Below are 17,655 nucleotides of genomic sequence, written 5' to 3' on the forward strand. Positions count from 1 at the left end.
GGATACGACTCTGATACGTGGCAGTAACAGGGATTCGGGCTGCCTGCCTTCTACCAGAAACATATTAAGTTAGTGCAGAAATACAGCATATTGAAGAGAAGTGTAAAAAAATATGCAGGAAACACAAAGTTCCTTGTTTGTTATGGAAGAGCAATGGTTTGAATATTTATTTGATATTTTTTCTAGATGTATCTGAAATGGCTGATGAAAATGGAAGCCTATGGACTGTTACCACATTTAACACTTCCCTGAAAATGTCAACTTACTTGACTGCATTTGTAGTCTGTGATTTTGATTATGTCACCAGAACTGAGCGGGGAAATGAGGTAAATATGAAGCTGCATAACACATTATAGCAGTTTACAACAGAACTTGGCTCTGTGTTGCATCGTGTGTTTTCGAAGATATCACAGACATTTACTGTGTTTTCCATTCCAAAACTATATGCTTATGTGGCAAGACTGCTAACATTTATCCTGTAGATATTTCTGCAGAAAAATTTCCTTTAAGGCAATTAATTTATTGTCCTGTCGTGATCATTTCATACAATTCCACAAGTAGGTGTCATCTCTGAATGTTAAATTTGAGGCAGCGACTCTATGGAAAGTACTAGTAGTAATTTAGGATCTTCTTATCTTCTTAGCTCTCTTAGTTGGAAAAAACACACAGTTCCACTGCTGTGCCAAACCACTAAAGTTCAGTGTCTTGTTATTGAAGGCCCTTTGAGAAGGAGTGTCATGACATCAATGGGAGAAATACTGTGCTCCATGCATTTTGTATGCTAGTATTTTAACCTTTTACTCTGCAGTGGACACGTATTTTAGCCTCCAGAAGTGACTTTTGTGTTTGAAGCTCCTACATCAGTGAGTACTCAGTTTTGCTTTTACACCACAGTGGACAAAGCTTCTTGAGAGAAACTGTAAAAAAATATACTCCATTGGCACTGGTTGTTTCACTTTCCTTCTTTCGTTGGAAACCAACAGAGAAAAAATGTAACAAGTTGTTCTAAAATAAATAGTAAACTCAAGCATAAAACCTTATGCTTGCTACCCTTAATAAATGAGAGCACGATGTTACCTTCATGGTCAGTTTGCTCTCATTCTACTGCAGAAAGGTGAGATGAGGTGTGAGAACAATGCAGGAGTGTCCTAGGAAGCTCCTTTTTAAAGTGAAGATTGGACTTGCTATGTCATACTTGCATATATACCCTGTATCAAACATGCTGGATGCTTACAGCACTGACTGTGGTGCCTTTTTCTTGGGCTGATGTGTACTGACAGGAGCCAGCAAAGCAAAGCATTTCAAACTAGCTTTTTTTCAGAGGGAAGACGCACCATCACCCATCTTCTGTGAGTCAGAGGGGCGAGGGTATTTCACCCCTTGGTTTCAGACAGAGATGCTCAATTTATGCCTCCAGAGTTATTTACTTGGGCATGTTTGTCGTGTCTGTTTTGTCATTTCTATTAAGTAATTCACAGCCTGAAACACTGGTATTGTAGCTCAAACCTCCTATTAGATTAGGGTTTTAAGTCTGCCCATTATGTTTAGGTTTTGCAAAACAAAGTGATCTGATCTTGGACCTCTTCTGAAGCCTTGGCTGAAAAGAGGGGCTCAGAGGCTAAGGATAGTCCATTGAGTGAATATGCTTTAATTTTTCCCTTTAAAATTAAATCCTGATGCTTCCTCAGCTGTACTGCTAGGCTTTGGCTTTTCAGCTCCTTGTGAGATGCAAGAAATGTGGGGGTTTTCAGCTGTTAGACACCTGAGGGGTCTCAAGTCCAGAGATACGTGATGGAAACATAAACCTTTCCTCATTTTACTTTATCACCTTGGGCAAGCAGTTGTCCTGTTTGGTACTATGACAATGCAAATGGGCACGGGAGGGGGAAGCTTTGCTTGCTGCTGCCCTCTCTTTTACTTGGAGGTACAGGTGTCAGTTTGCTCAGATGTCATCTGCTTTCAGTAGCGGCAGTGGGAGGCCAGTGGTCTGTTGTAGCCTGTGAGAAAGCTGGAGAGATGTGTATGCATGGACAGCAAATGCCCTCTGAACATCCATTTCTCTCGAGAGCTGAAGGAAAGTTTGTCACCCAGACTTACTGGCTGGAATATGCTGGCTTATGGTATGCAGATCTAAACAGTTTTACAGCATTTCCCATTTAATAAAAGAAAATCAGGAATATGTTTGTTCCAGCAATGGATAGCTGGATTCAAGTCTTGGTCCTTTCAAAGTGCTGGAACTCTCCTAGATTTTAGCAGGATTAGGTTCATTTTGTTTGGTTCAGCAAGAATTGTGTTGGGATCTTTTTCATTAAAAGCTTCGTTGCATGATCTGGTGTGGGCAGGCCCCATTTTCAAACAATGATTACCAAAAGAGAAACAAATAAAATGAAAATATGAGTGTTATCTAAAATAACACTTGCTTCTTTTATTTCAGATACGTATTTGGGCTCGGAAAGAGGCAGTTAGAAATGGGTATGTTGACTATGCTTTAAATATCACAGGCCAAATATTTTCATTTCTGGAAGACTTACTTAATGTCAGCTACCCTCTGCCAAAGACAGGTGAGATTACTTACTTTCTTAAATGCATGAGAAATGGCTGCTCATGGTATAACATTCACAGAAGCAATGGCCTCTTTTACAGAAATCTCTTTTTACAGCTCACCACATTCATGGAATAAACCCCCTAAGCTTTAACTCACTGAATTCTCTTTTCTGCATCATAGCTTTTATTAACCCGTAGCTCATCAGTCTTAGCTTCACATAATTCTCGTTCTGTTAAAGCACCATTTCCTCATGAAGGGGCAGATAGGGCTAAAAGGTGGATAGAAAGGAGTTGTTAAGTCATGTGGCTGTTTCTGGGTTGCATAGACCTGGTACAGGCAAGTCCCTAAGTCCTTCTAGTAAATCTGTGCTTGCTGTAACCCACGTCTCCCCAAAGCATTCCTTGCTTTCTTCAGTATGGCTCTGTCTTACCTGTGAGCTGGCTGTATGTTCCTGCACATTCCTCCCCAGAAAAACACTCATGCAGGAAAGCATTGCTTGTGCTTAAAATGGACTTCAGGTAAGTTAGTTAAGTCAAGCTTCAGTCAAGAAAGAAGGGTGCCATCATGTGGTTCACTGCACAATTTGTCTGCTACTTGGACTTGGATTCCCAAGTGGGAACATGCTCTTCTATACAAGTTGGTGGAATATTGAGACCACAGAAGGCAGTTTGTAGTTAAAATGAGTTTTTACCTGCCTGTGATCTTAGCAGATTGTAGGACTGTGGAGGAAGAATTTCCTTCCTTTCTTGACTTGACAGTTTGGTGATTCATCAAATCTGTATATCAGAACTTGAAAGAAATACATTTACATCTGTGTAAATGTGTTATCTCCCAGTGTATTTAGAATAACACTACACTTATGTAAAATGTAATATATGCAAATGTAACTTTTTCAATTCTGTTATCTCGGTAATCATACGAGCTAATTAAAGGCTGTAGACAATTCTGTTTCATGCTTATATTCTTCTGTTTAGCAGCAATGCCAATATGTTAATTAATTAGAACAAATATATTACAAAACTGAAGTAGAAGAAGAATGGTACCTTAAGCTTCCTGTTAGGTAAGATTTCAGTTTCACAGAATGCAGTAATACTGTTACAGTCCCAAGTGTAATGACATCTGATACTGACTGCATTTCCCACTGACTTTCTATGATGTTTTGCTTAAAAAATCAATGCAATTAGGTCAACCAAGATCAGCTACTTGTAAACGCTAGAGATTGTTGTTGTGAACTCAAAATGTGAAGAACAAACACATTTATTAGAAGTATTTAAAAGTTTGTCTTCACCTGATTTTAATGCAGTTATAAGTGAACTCTTTTGCCCAAGGCTGGCTAGATGAAGTATCTTTGCTGTGGGCCTGAGGCGATACGCCCCACTGAGATGCAGTCTAGCTTTGTTGGGGTTCAGCACCACGCACAGGTTAACAGGCTCATGGTCAGCTGGTTTGGAGTACAATCTTGTATCTGCTTCCAAAATGGTTACTATATACCTTTTGCAAATTTTGCTCTTTGCTGCTGAGTTTAAACAGTATCTCTTTCTTTGAGATCCTTGATATTAATCCATGACCCTTCTCTGTTTTGTCCAACTCTTGCTTTTGAACTGGAAAACTGTGCATAAGGCAGAAGGGGAGGGCAGAGCAGCCTTCCTGTGGAAACTGAGAGATGATGTTTCTAAGGCTCCTTTCAGATAAGAGTGGAAAGGATCCCCCTTCTCACAGAGCTGAATGAGCAAGATTGTGTGGTGGGTTTTTTTTGTAGTTGCTAGGCTGAAGAAAGAGGTATCATACTTCCCAAACACATGAGAAACTCATAGAAAGATTTCTGACAGCCAGAAGTGAATGTATTCTCTCCTAGCATTGGTAGAATACAGTCATCATTTTTGTTCAAAACATTTGTATGTACAAGATACAGTGCAGATCTGGTCTTCATGGGAATTTATTATGTGGCTCCCTGAAAGAGTGGCAGTCAGAGAGGAAAGGTATGACAAGAAGAAATTTTACAGGCTGTTTGCAAGAGTGTTGCCATAATATACCAAAGAACCAATAAAATGTATTATCCTTTAATTGCACACCAAACCAGTGCGAGCATTAAAATCATGTGAGCATTTTGCTTCTGAATTTTTGAAAAAAGATACCTTTTTTCTTTTTTCTTCTCTGTTTGAATCAATTTAGATCTGGTTGCACTGCCTGAGTTTGGAGCAGGTGCTATGGAAAACTGGGGGCTAATTACTTTCCAAGAATCATCGTTGATGTACCTCCCAAGTGACAAATTCACAAGCAGAAAGGCAATGATTGCCCTAATTGTGTCACATGAGCTAGGACACCAGGCATGTGGTAAAAAATTATGTACATTTAATTGTCTATGAGTTGTTTCCTTACAGTTGCTGATGATGCAGTCACTAATTTGTAGAAGAAATGTAGTGAATTAACAGTAGGGAGTGCGAGTACTAGAGGACTGAAAGATCATGTGTTCAGTTATGAAATAAATACTAAAAGTAGATATCATCATATTACAGATGCCATATTGACTGCACAAGACTCATTGTTACAAAACCATTAATGGACTGCTTATTTTTTTTTCTTACTAGAAAATACTGTAGGGATGTAGGAACGACACGGTTTTATCTGTATTCAATATACTTAATACTTCAGTGGGAGAATTAATGAACTTCATAAGTATTATTCTGCAGTGGGAGTGCATATTATTGCAAAAGTCATGTATTTTTCTGTAAGAAACAGTATGACAGAGCAAAATCAACCGTAGCTGGACCTTTGTCCAGTTGTCACATAGATTTTAAAATTTTTTCTTACTATGTTTGCAATGATAATGCAGTTTCACTTTTTTATTAACTATGTTTAATTTACTGTTGTTTGCTAGAGCAACAAGTGTTTGCACTTAGTTAACAAAATTAGTGAAAGAGTTTAACTTGGCTAGTGCTCTTGTATGCCCTTCTGGCAGAGTCTATAACTTTTCAGACCTTCAGATGAGCAGAGTGTTTTTATTGCAGGCAAATAAAACAAATGTCAGTAACTTAGTTCAAGATTTCAAGAATTAAGAAATAAAATAGAAATCTGCAATCGAATAGTTTTTTGTCAAATGTGAACTGCCAAATATGACTACATAGCAACTGTTGTGGAAGTTTTATTGCTTACCAAGATAGGCATTTACTGATTTTGGAAACTGTTATTTCCCAAGTTCTGTTTATCAGCGCCCTAATGATTTCCTTTTGTTAAGAATGTGGACAAATGTTTTTGTAATTGTTTGATGAATGTCCTGCTTTTAATCATAGACTGATTTTTTAGATCTTTAAATTTTATTGGGAAGTGTTTAGAATTGAATAAAGTAGAAAAATGACATAAAGCTCTGACATCTATTGTCACAGTATGAAATTGTAGGTGAAACAGTTAGAAGTTATCTGCCCTGAACCTCTGACCTTTTCCAAGATGCATCTTTTTCTTCTGAACTTTCACTATCTGAAGAAATATCCAGCATTTTATCCATTTGACATGTACACATTAAAGTTACTTCAGCATAGGTATGTGTGTTGAACATGCAAAAGTGAAAACAGCAATCCAAAGAGATGTTGAGACATTTTTTCTTTCTGTTTAAGTGGTTTGGAAATCTGGTTACAATGAACTGGTGGAATGATCTGTGGCTTAATGAGGGACTGACATCTTACTTTGAGTACCTGGGAGCAACCTTTGTTGAACCCAAGCTTTCACTGGTAAGTGCTAATGCTTACTGAATCATAGAATCATTTTAATGGGAAGAGACCCTCAAGAGGATCAAGTCCAACCATAACCTAAATCTGGCACTAAACCATGTCCCTAAGAACCTCATCTACCTGTCTTTCAAATACTTCCAGGGATGGTGACTCAGCCACTTCCCTGGGAAGCCTGTTCCACTGCTTCACAACCCTTTCTATGAATAAATTTTTCCTAATATCCTAACTGAACCTCCCCTGGTGCAACTAGAGGCCATTTCCTCTCATCCTGGAACTTGGCAAATGTGATGCCCATCTACAAGAAGGACTTGAAAGAGGACCAGGGAATTATAGGCCTGTCAGTCTGACCTCAGTGCTGGGGAAGGTGATGGAACAGGTCATCCTTAGTTCCATCATGTGGCACTTACAGGAAAATCAGGTGATCAGGCCCAGTCAGTGTGGATTTATGAAAGGCAGGTGTTCTTTGATCAACCTGATCTTCTTCTATGACAAGGTGACCTGCTTAGTGGATGATGGAAAGGCTGTGGATGTTGTGTACCTAGACTTAAGTAAAGCCTTTGACACCGTATCCCACAGCATTCTCCTGGAGAAACCGGCAGCTCATGGCCTGGTTGGGTGTACTGTTCACTGGGTAAAAAACTGGCTGTATGGTCAGGCCCAAAGAGTTGTGGTGAATGGAGTGAAATCCAGTTGGTGGCCGGTTATGAGTGGTGTTCCCCAGGGCTCAGTACTGGGGCCAGTTCTGTTTAATCTCTTTATCAATGATCTGGATGAGGGGATTTAGTGTACCATCAGTAAGTTTGCAGATGACACCAAACTGGGTGGGACTGTTGATCTGCTGGAGGGTGGAAAGGGTCTACAGAGGGATCTGGACCAGCTGGATCATTGGGCTGAGGCCAGTTGTATGAGGTTCAACAAGGAAAAGTACCGTGTCCTACACTTGGGTCACAACAACCCCAGGCAGTGCTTCAAGCTCGGGGAAGAGTGCCTGGAAAGCTGCCTGGTGGAAAAGGATCTGGGCATGTTGGTCAGCTGCAGCTGAACATGAGACAGCAGTATGCCCAGGTGGCCAAAAAGGCAAAGAGCATCCTGGCTTGTATCAGGAATAGTGTGGCCAGCAGGACTAGGGAAGTGATCGTGCCAGTGTACTTGGTGCCGGTGTGGCTGCACCTCAAATACTGTGTTCAGTTTTGGGCCCTCATTACAAGAAAGACGTTGAGGTACTGAAGTAAGTCAAAGTAGGAAAATTCCAGCAGGCAGGAAGACAAGGAAGGTGCAGGAGATCTGATCTAATCAAGCCATGGTATTAGTAACTTAAGTCCCCTGGGAAAGCCCAGCTGGTCTTGATTCTTCTTTGGAGGGTTTCCATCTGTGGGGGGCTGTCATCAATATCTTCAATAGCTGGGGCACAGGACAGCTGGACAGCTGTGATTCTTCAGTGAAAAGGAACTGGTGTTTTGCCCTAGGTCTATCATTCAGCAAACACAGCTTTTTCTCCTGGCTTCTGTAGCTGATGGTTTGCCTCCCTGCTTGTCCAAGCTCTTTTCCAAGTGCCCCCTACCCAGGTACCTTTACTGAGCAGTGAGTAAGTTGGGCCATTTTAAGTCTGTTTACCCCACTGGGTCCACGGATATCTGGTTGTAGATAAGTCACAGGTAATGCACATGGCTAATCAGACAGCAGGGTAAAACTCCTTCCTGTTCCACCCAAATGAAATAAACATAAATCCCACAGCATGTTGGAGAACCCCTTTCATCATTAAACTCTGAGACAAGAGGATAGTCTCTGCTAATTGCAGCGATGAGATGAGATGGTCTCACCTGTACAATCATGGATGTCTGTGCACGGTGCCCTCAGCTTCTGAAAAAGCATAAGCCTCTAGTTCGGGCAGGCCTGAATCTGCAGTCAATCCACTCTGCTTTTCATTTTGCTCAGATGAAATACCATTCATCACTTCCTTTCTTTAGTTCACCAAAGTACTTAATTACATGCTTAATTGGAAAGTAATACGGGCATGTCAAACAAATTCTGTCAGAAGTTTTTTTAAGTCATGGGATATGCCAGCCCCCTGGTTCAAGCTTCAAAAACAGCTCACTTTATTATCTGTAAAGGTGTATTTTAATATTATTGAAAAGTATAAAGGCCACCAAATTTTAAACTGGAAAAAAGTCTTTGTCTCCTTTTTAATTTTAATATTATAGTTTAGAACCTTTCCCATGCTCAGTCACCCTCAAAGTGCAAAAGTGTTTCCTGTGTTCAGGCAGAGACTCCTGTGTTTCAGTTTGTGCCCATGGCCTCTGATCCTGTCATCGGGCACCACTGGAAAGAGCCTGATTCCACTTTTTTGTACCTTTCCTTTGGATATTTACATATGAGATCCCCTGAGCCTTCTGTTCTCCAGGCTGAACAGTCCCAGCTCTCTCAGCCTTTCCTCATGTGTGAGATGCTCCATTTCCTTCAACATCTTAGTGTCCCTTTGCTGGAGTCTCTCCAATATGGCCATGTCTCTCTTGTACCAGAGAGCCCAGAACTAGTACTAGTACTTCAGATGTGGCCTCACCAGCGCTGACTAGAGGGAAGGAGCACCTCCTTCAGCCTGCTGGCACAACTTCTCCTAAGGCAGCCCAGGATACCATTAGCTGTCTTTGCTCTAAGAGCACACTGTTGACTTGCGCTCAGTTTGGTGTCCTGCAGGACCCCCAGGTTGTTTTTTGCAAAGCTGCTTTCTGGCTAGGTAACTCTCAGCATGTACTGGTCCCTGGAGTTGTTCTTTCCCAGGTGCAGGACTTTGCACGTGCCTCAGCTGAACTTCAAGAGGTTCTTGTCAGCCAATTTCTCCAGCCTACCCAGGTCCCTCTGGTTGGCAGCATGACCATGTGGGGTAATAGCCACTCCTCCCAGCTTTGTGTCATCTGCAAACCTGCTGAAGGTACACCCTACCTCATCACCTAGATCATTAATGAAGATATTGAACAGGACTGGACCTAATATTTTCCCCTGGGGTACACTGCTAGTGGCTGGCCTCCAAGTAGACTTTGTGCCACTGATCACCACTCAATTACAAATTGAACCTCTAAGATTAATTTTACTGGCTGTTTACAGAGAGAGAAATAATTTGACAATTTGATTGTATTAATTCAAAGCCTGTGCTCTTCTTCTTGAGAAGTAGAAGTGGTCAAAGTGGCCTGCAATGTTTTAGAAAAAAATATACTTTTTTTAAAATGTAGTTAGTTGGATTTTGTTGGTTTGTTTGGGGGGGGTTTGTTTCTCTTGGTTTTGGTTTGGTTTGTTTTGTTTTTCTTTACCTTTATAACTATAGCATTTTCCATCCAGTCGTAGGAGAGGTACTCAGCTAGGGGGATGAATCATCATATAATAAAAAGAGAACTTCATTGATTTGCACCGAATGATCTGTTTTCCCTCCATATTTGTCAGCGGGTGGCAGCAGAAATGCTGCATAGTTAAGCCTTGCTACCCTTAGTGGTTTTTAGGTTATTACTCAGGGTTACAGCAGGAGGAACAGGATTTAGGAGAAAAATGCTGCCATGTTAATCACATACAGATGTAAATGAGATACAATTTTTCAATATTTGTTCATTTGCTGTTCAATATAGTTGACTTATTTTTTGCTGAAGGATTACACTGTCATTGTCTTTGTCAGGCTCAAGCCAACAATCATCTCAAATATAAAATTTTCACTGCCCTGATTAATGTTGCTTGTGGAAAATGTTAGGATCAGGTGCAAGGTCCCTAGTTCATGGGAAAGCTAGATAGCAGGAAAAAGGATCATTCTTTGTTTATTGACAGACTATTTCTGTTAGTGCTAATCCTATAATGACATTCTCTCCTGAGAATAATTATTTTCTCTTCAGCTCACATAGATTTGTCTTTTTTTGCAGGATAAAGTCTTTTATGATCATGTTGTCCAACCTGTCTTAAGGGAAGACAATGAAATAGGAGTTCGATCACTGTCAGAGAGTGAAGACAAGATCAAAGAATCATTTGCTTTAATGTCTCTGTTTGACAGCATCACATACAACAAGGTTAAAAAATATAAAATTCTTCCAGTTTCTTGTATATTCTAAACTAATGGTAGGTTAAACTAAGTAGTTTTGAGAGTAACAGTGGGATATTCTGTTGAACTACAATGCTTTTTTTTTAGGCAGTTTTATCTTTCAGTGTTGGTTTCTGCTGCACACACAGATATATTTGATGTTTCAAATCTATTTGGCTATGAAAGAAACAGTGAAAACTTTTTAAACCTCCTAGAGATATGAATCATAGAAGTAGCCTGACTAACTTACCTGCAATAAAGTTTGAAAAAATATTGACATAATAGTTGCAATAATAATTCACATTTTCTCATAGCTTTTTTTTTCTGCTTCAGGGGGCTTCTATTACCTGGATGCTTTCCTGTTTCATCTCTGAGAAGCTGTTTATCAGAGCACTCACAGTAAGTCTGAAAAACTAACATCTTCCATCTTGATTTATGATCTTGAAAATTACAGTTGCACAGATTACTGTTTGTCTTCATGATGTTTTTCATCGAACCCTCATGAATTCTGATGGTTCTGTTTGTTTCCATACAGTTGTACCTGGAAGAATTTTCCTTCTCAAATGCTAACCAAGACGATCTCTGGACCCACATACAGATGGTACTCATTTTGTCTCTAGTATTCTTGCTCTAGTATTTGACACAGTTCAAATTTAGGGTATATACAGTTTGTAGAGGACTGCATCGGAATTTGGCTGTCCCTAGTGCAGTCTTTCCCTTGCATATTTGCTATGCTTGCTCTTTCGGCTCATGTCTTCACAAGTGTTTATTTGGCTGCTTTCCTTCACCTGAGATCAGTGGAAACACGTACAAGGAGTAGAGAGATGAGATGGGAAATTAGGGCCAAGTGGAGTTTTGGGTTTCATGGAGGTTGCCTAAGCTTACATGAAATGGCATAGCCTAATCTTCTGAAGCCTAATTTTTGCCAGGTCAGTGTGTGTGACACTCTAGGCTTGATGATCCAACATGCTGATATGTCACAGACCCAGCAAAGTCTATACCCAGGACAGTAACTCAGCATTTCACCCTTTGCTGATTTTGGCAGAAATCTGAATAAGAAAACAGATGGTAATAATAGGTTTATTTTTAAAAAATCCACTTTTCTGTTCCTCTAAAGAAGACTGACATGATGTTGCAGACTCAATCGCAGGTTAAGAACGAGAGTGCCACAATTTGAGATATGCAAGGCTGTCTTCTGGCAGCTTTATTTGAGTGAAATTAGCAGATTAAGTCTATGATAGCCATACAGGTGTGTAAATATGTTAACACTAAAAGAGAATGGTTAGCAGTCAGGTTATAACAATGAGAAATGTAATCTCAATATTTTGTAATTCCTTAAAAGGCTTATGATGTGTTTGTATTAATGTCAGTAATGGCCTTTTCACATTGTTACATTGATTTTTTGCATGAATCAAAGGCCAACAAACTGCTTATAAGCAGTTGCATTTTCTCTAACATATTAGAACAACCCCTGCCTGGAGTGTTGGTGAAGCAATATCCATAAGTACCCTGTTTATCATAAGTAATAATAATGATCATTGCGTTTCTCTTGCAGGTTGTAGATGCACAGGATGACGTTCAGTTGCCAGCATCTGTAAAACAAATAATGGATTCCTGGACATGTCAAAACGGGTTTCCAGTTTTAACATTAAATCTAACCACTGGCACAATCAGTCAGGAACAATTTCTTAATAAAAAAAATGAAAACAGTACTGATTCTTACAAGTAAGTTTAGCTTGTGTTTTTGTTATGGGTTCATGCCCTGTTTTTTTCCAGGAAGCTCTTCTGTTAGGACATTATGTTTTGACCATTTGATTTTTAAAATTTATGTTTTTTCATTCATGGGCTGTCAAGTAAAATCTGTTTGACACTGGAGTTTGCACTCATTCTGCCAGCCACCTGTTTTTCCAAAAGGTTGCTTTCCTCTGGACTAGTGACTTTTCCAGGCACATAATGGGTTTGTAAGGACAGGCATAGGCCATGCAGGGGTTGCAGGGCAGGAGTTTTGCCTGGAAATTTCTTATTTCCTCATCCCTCAGTTGCACATACTGGCAACCTGGATGAACCATGCTATAGCTTCTTTCCAGTGCACGTATTCCCAGTCTCTTCTGCTTGGCAAAGGCAAATGAGTTCATTTAAGTACTTCTATAAATGACCTCTTCTCAGAAAATGCTGAGTACCTGACATGCAGCCCTAAACTTCCTGTCTGTGAGCACTTTCAAGTACCAGGTGCGTTTGCAAGCTGTGCGACTCATTTAGATGCTTAAAAACAGTGGTAGAAGGAGCTATCTTTGGTTACCCACTCTGGAAACTCATGGGTAGAGTTTGAAATTTCATTGAATTCAGCAGCTCTCATGAGTGTTGAGATACGTGGGCCCATGAGGTGAGTTCTCACACAGGGAAAAAGCATAAAGGAGGGCATACCCCAAGGAGGTTTTCTCTGGATGCTATTGCTGGTCATACAAACAGCCAAAAGAGAAATTTTGGTAAGAACCAGAGTTTCCTTTGCTTCCAAGCTCCAGGAAGCATAGAGAAGTTGTCCATTCAGTGTCTTTGGTTAAATCAGATAAGGAGTTCTAAGTTACAAATGTTAAGTCCTTAATTGCAGTCTCGGCAAGAGTCAATAGCATGTGAATTTAAGCAAATCCAGGAGAGATATTACAGAATTTTTCATTTTTGTGAGCAACTTTAGGGTTTTGTAGCTCTCATCTGTTTTGACGGAAGGTTTACATTCCCTCAGAAAGGAAATTACGGTTGTCAGAATTAGAATTGTATTGCTTGCCTTGAGCCTTTTTTTAGTAGATACCTTATGAGAAGGACCTTTGTGTTCTCCAGAAATAGGGCCAAGTGTAATAACTGAGGAGAACAAAATTAATGCCTGGAGAAGGAAAGCCAGAGTACAAAGTTACAGTGGTATTCAAATACTTCCCACTGAACAGTAGTCTAGATATGAGTGACTATTTAAATCCGTGTTAAAACTCCCTTGTCTTTGCTGAACCTAAGTGATGATAGAGCAAAAGTATCATCTGCTGAGGTTTTGTGTATCAGGGAGGAGAGGAGGTACATGGAAATTCTTGCAAGAGCTCACTCATCTGCAATCTAGTTTAGCATCAGCTGAGAGGTGCTGGTTTTTTTTTTTTTATTGGTTTGTTTTAGTTCTTTTTTTTTTTTTTAGGTATAAGAACTAATTATATTATCTCTGTTTGTTTGTTTGTTTGTTAAGTAACACATGGATTATTCCTATTTCTTGGACGAGAAATGGATCATCCCAACCCTTACTGTGGCTAGATAAAAGCAGCAGTAAGTAATGTATTTGTTCACACATGCTAAGAACAGCTAATAAAAACCCAAGATAACGCTTCTATAAACAGAATTTGAATTGAATAGGGAGATAAAACTTAATTACAGAAATGTCTATATTTATTGTGCTAATTTTATGTTACCATAGCAATACATTTTCAAATAGGTTAATATAGTGGTTTTTTCTATGTTGCATCAAACTTCAGCATATGTTTTTAATAATATGGCAGGATGTATATTATGAATAGAGATTTCCACAATAATATTGTTTTTGTCATTTTGAACACAAATCCAAACTCCTAGCTATTCATGCTTCTGTATTATTCTTACCCCAGCAGATCCCATTGGTGTTAATGACAGCTTTTGAGTAAAGTAGGATCTCAGCTGTGGTATATCAGAAAATGATCAAGCTCAAGTAGTAGTTATGAAGACTGAAAAATATTAAAACCAGCTATGTGAAGTGACCCAACATTATCACACATGGGTATCTGTAAAAAATTGAAAATTAATATTTTCAATACTGTGTGATTTAATTTGTTTATCCAAATTAAATGCAAAAATTATCTTACAAAAAGAGTAAAATTTTTAAAAGTTGTAAAGACTTATAATAGAAAAATTAATTTATGGATCTCTCCATGAACTGAAAAATGCAGTTCTTTCTCATTTTGGTGCTTTCCAATAATCTGTGGCCTTTCAGTACTTAAAAGGAGCCTAAAGATGAGGACAGACTTTTTAGCAGGACCTGCTGTGACAGGAGAAGGAGTGCTGGTTTTAAACTAAAGGAGAGGAGATTCAGGCTAGACATAAGGAAGAAATTTTGTACAATGAGGGTGGTGAAACACCAGCCCAGGTTTCCCAGAGAGGTGGTGGATGCCCCATCCCTGGAAACATTCAAGGCCAGGCTGGATGGGGCTCTGAGCAATCTGATCTGGTTGAAGATGTCCCTCCTCATTGCAGGGCGGTTGGACTAGGTGACCTCTGAAGGTCCCTTCCAACCCAAACTATTCTGTCATTCTATGATATTTTGAGAAAAAGAAATGTAATCATTTGAATGGGTGATTATTTTCTTTGGCAAGTCAGCCCTGAACTCCATTGGGTTTTGAATCAGTTACAAGGAGATGCAGAGACTGATGTGTTTGTGGAATGCTTATGAGCAAAACTACAATACTTGTGTGCACATCCCAGCTCTCCACCCTCTGTTTGCAGTGGTTAAAAGCTACTTTCCCAGTTTTTGAGGCAGTAAGACAGCTTGAGTGATCATTTCATAGTATATGGACAAGTAAATAAGCAAACAGTGGATGTTTATTCCTCTGAATGCTTTAGATTTAAAGTTAAAGAAACCAGTGACTGCTAAGGTGAAAAATAAGAAACTTTGCAGAAAAGAATTATTAGGCAGGACTTGCTTGGAACAAATAGTGTCATGTGCTAATTTTTTATTACTAAAGTGATAATAGTTCCATTACTTCACCCATTATGTGACTTAAGAGCAACAGAAGTTATGAGAAAAACCCATCATGTTGCAACTGCCAGTAGGGACTATGATGAAGTAGAAATTCAGGATTAAAACACATTCCACTTGTATTTGAAAGCCATGTATCAAACTTAGCAGACACTATTCGGTCAAAGAACTTGCATTCATGTTTTAAGATGAAAAAATAGTCCTTTTTGACTTTTCGAACCAAAGGAACCAAATGGTTTCTTACAAAGGTAGAAATGTTAAAGGTTGTTTTCAGTTACTGTTTTGTTCCTGTCAGGTTGAAGAGGCTTCTGGTGGAAGACCATTAATGTGGTCTGTCAGAGGTATTCATAAGCATGGTTTTGGTAAATGAAAATGAGTTATTTGGTACAAAGAATAGTTTTAACTTCAACTTCAGAATAGTTAATGCAGTGGCATAATGAGGAAACGTCTCAAAAATGATTTTGTGTATGTGTATTTTTGCTACAAAGATATATTCAGGAACTAATTTACGTTACTTTTGAACAGGTTAAATGGATCTCCAAGCAACAAGCTCGGCTGCTACCAGTAGCCAAGTGTTTTCCTTCAGTGCTGCACTGTACAGTGTTAAAAGCCTGTCCTAATGGTTTAGGATTCCTCAGACAGTGTCTACATACTTGGCTTCTGCCCATAAAATTGTGTTGATCACTGTCCTGGAGTCATACATGTGTTTGTAGTAAAAAAAGACACACTAGGAAAAGGATGCTGGTATGGTAGATCATTTCAGTCAGCCTGGGGAGTGGAGAAGCATAGTTTGCTGTTTTAGCTGGATCTCAAAATGCTCTTGATGATGAACTGATTGATGAACTAATCTGAGCATTGAACTGATATGGCATTATCAAAGAAGTACTGCTAGTGCCACATTCTACCCATCCGTGCTGTTTTTAAATGGTTAAGCCAATATCTGTCCTGTACCACTTTTCCCTCTCATTTGCTTTGTGAAGATGACTGATGATGAACTCTGTAGTACCTACTCTGTCAAAACACATTGAAGTCTCAGTCTTCTGTTCGGAGTGGAGCAGTGCTGGGCCTAGGCTACTCACTAATACGATTTGTTGTCTTAAGAGATTTTACCATCTTCTTAATTCAGGATGATCGTAGCCAATTAAAGCAGCATGTAAATCCTTTTCTGTTGAGGCAGCTCAGAGCTTTCAAGGCTGCACTGGCTCTCTCAGATGTGCTGTCGGCCAACAGGAGCAAGTGATCAGACAAGCATACATAAAGGAGGTAGCAGTGAGATTAAATGGGACTTCAGAAAGCGGCCTTTAGTGAGTGAGGTAACTCAAAGGGACTACGGGACATTTATTTAAAATAAAATTTTTGTTCGCTTGTTTTTTGCATAAGCTTAGCTGTTTTGATTTCCTTGATCTGTGTTGATGTGAATACTGGTAGATGGTCAGTTCTTCGGTAAGGTACCAAGCAGTGTGTTTGGGGCAGCAGACATGCTGGGGTCTGTGTCCTGCAGCAGGCAGGTGAGGGTGTTGCCCTTCATCCAGACTTTATTCTTGGGTGACCTTTCTTAACTCTCCCAGCTGCCTATGAGCTAAATGGCAGGATCAAAGTGGGTCTTCAGCTTCCCCTTTACCATCTCAAGGTGCTCAGTACCGGAGGGGTCAGTTGCTTTTTGAAGTTCTTGTGCTTTGCAGAGCAGAGATCACAAATGCATGGATTTTTGTGGGAGATTCTTTTTGAGTCCAACCTCAGATTTGTGTCTCAGATCTCAGAGGAGCACTGAGTCCAGTGTTTATATATGCAAGAGAATTTAGGAGCACACAGATAATAAAATAATATCTTTTAATGTCACTTTACAGAAGTGTTTCCTGAAATGCAAGTGTCGGAGTCAGAATATGACTGGATCCTGCTAAATGTAAATTTAAGTGGCTACTACAGAGTGAACTATGATCAATTAAACTTAAAAAGATTAGCACGCTTGCTTGAAAATGATCCGAAGGTAACATCATATTTGTTTTCTCAAGCTTATAAACAGATTCTTTCCATGTATCTGTTCTTGCCAGTTTTTTACCAGTAGTCACATTGATGAAAACCTGGAATAATGAGAAATTCAGGTATCACATAAGAAGAAATGATCCACTGTTGCACCACCAAAGTCACTGACAACCTTCTATAGTGGAACAGGAACAGACCCAAATAGTTTCACATAAGCGTGAAAACTAATTTCACATGAGATGGCATTCTGTCTTCAAAGTTGTCTTAACAGCTTGTGGTTCTTCCCTTCTCTTAAATTTGGCACAAAGAGTTATTGGTCTAGATGTGTGACTAAGCTTTATCTGCTCTGAGGTAAACATGGAGAAGGAAAGCTGGGAGAGAGCTTTTTATTTCCCATTTCCTCAAAGCACAATATTTCTGCCAGCAAAACTAAAAATAAATCATCTGACATGGGTTTTTGCTTATTTTTGCTTAGATTTTTCTTAGAAGTTCCAGTCAGTTCTACTTGGGCCCTTTAAATTTTGTACATACTCTATACTCAGAGTAGATTTCATATCACCTCTGACTTACCACAGCTTGGGCTGAAGGT

At 39.4% G+C, this 17,655-nt stretch overlaps 1 protein-coding gene across 1 annotated transcript in view; it reads left to right on the top strand.

The window, feature by feature from the left end:
- The window catches only part of LVRN (laeverin), a gene marked incomplete at both ends in the record, with an annotated part of 39,985 nt that overhangs the window by 8,757 nt on the left and 13,573 nt on the right, over nucleotides 1-17,655 (top strand). The window contains 10 exons of the mRNA XM_080362649.1: nucleotides 187-326; nucleotides 2,435-2,561; nucleotides 4,718-4,872; nucleotides 6,157-6,270; nucleotides 10,170-10,313; nucleotides 10,658-10,723; nucleotides 10,860-10,925; nucleotides 11,880-12,049; nucleotides 13,548-13,624; nucleotides 16,931-17,070. Of these exons, the coding sequence (XP_080218775.1) occupies nucleotides 187-326; nucleotides 2,435-2,561; nucleotides 4,718-4,872; nucleotides 6,157-6,270; nucleotides 10,170-10,313; nucleotides 10,658-10,723; nucleotides 10,860-10,925; nucleotides 11,880-12,049; nucleotides 13,548-13,624; nucleotides 16,931-17,070 (1,199 nt within the window). The remainder of the gene's footprint in view (nucleotides 1-186; nucleotides 327-2,434; nucleotides 2,562-4,717; nucleotides 4,873-6,156; nucleotides 6,271-10,169; nucleotides 10,314-10,657; nucleotides 10,724-10,859; nucleotides 10,926-11,879; nucleotides 12,050-13,547; nucleotides 13,625-16,930; nucleotides 17,071-17,655) is intronic.

This window comes from Nesoenas mayeri, assembly GCF_963082525.1.
Source record: "Nesoenas mayeri genome assembly, chromosome: Z".
Classification (NCBI taxonomy): Eukaryota; Metazoa; Chordata; class Aves; order Columbiformes; family Columbidae; genus Nesoenas; species Nesoenas mayeri.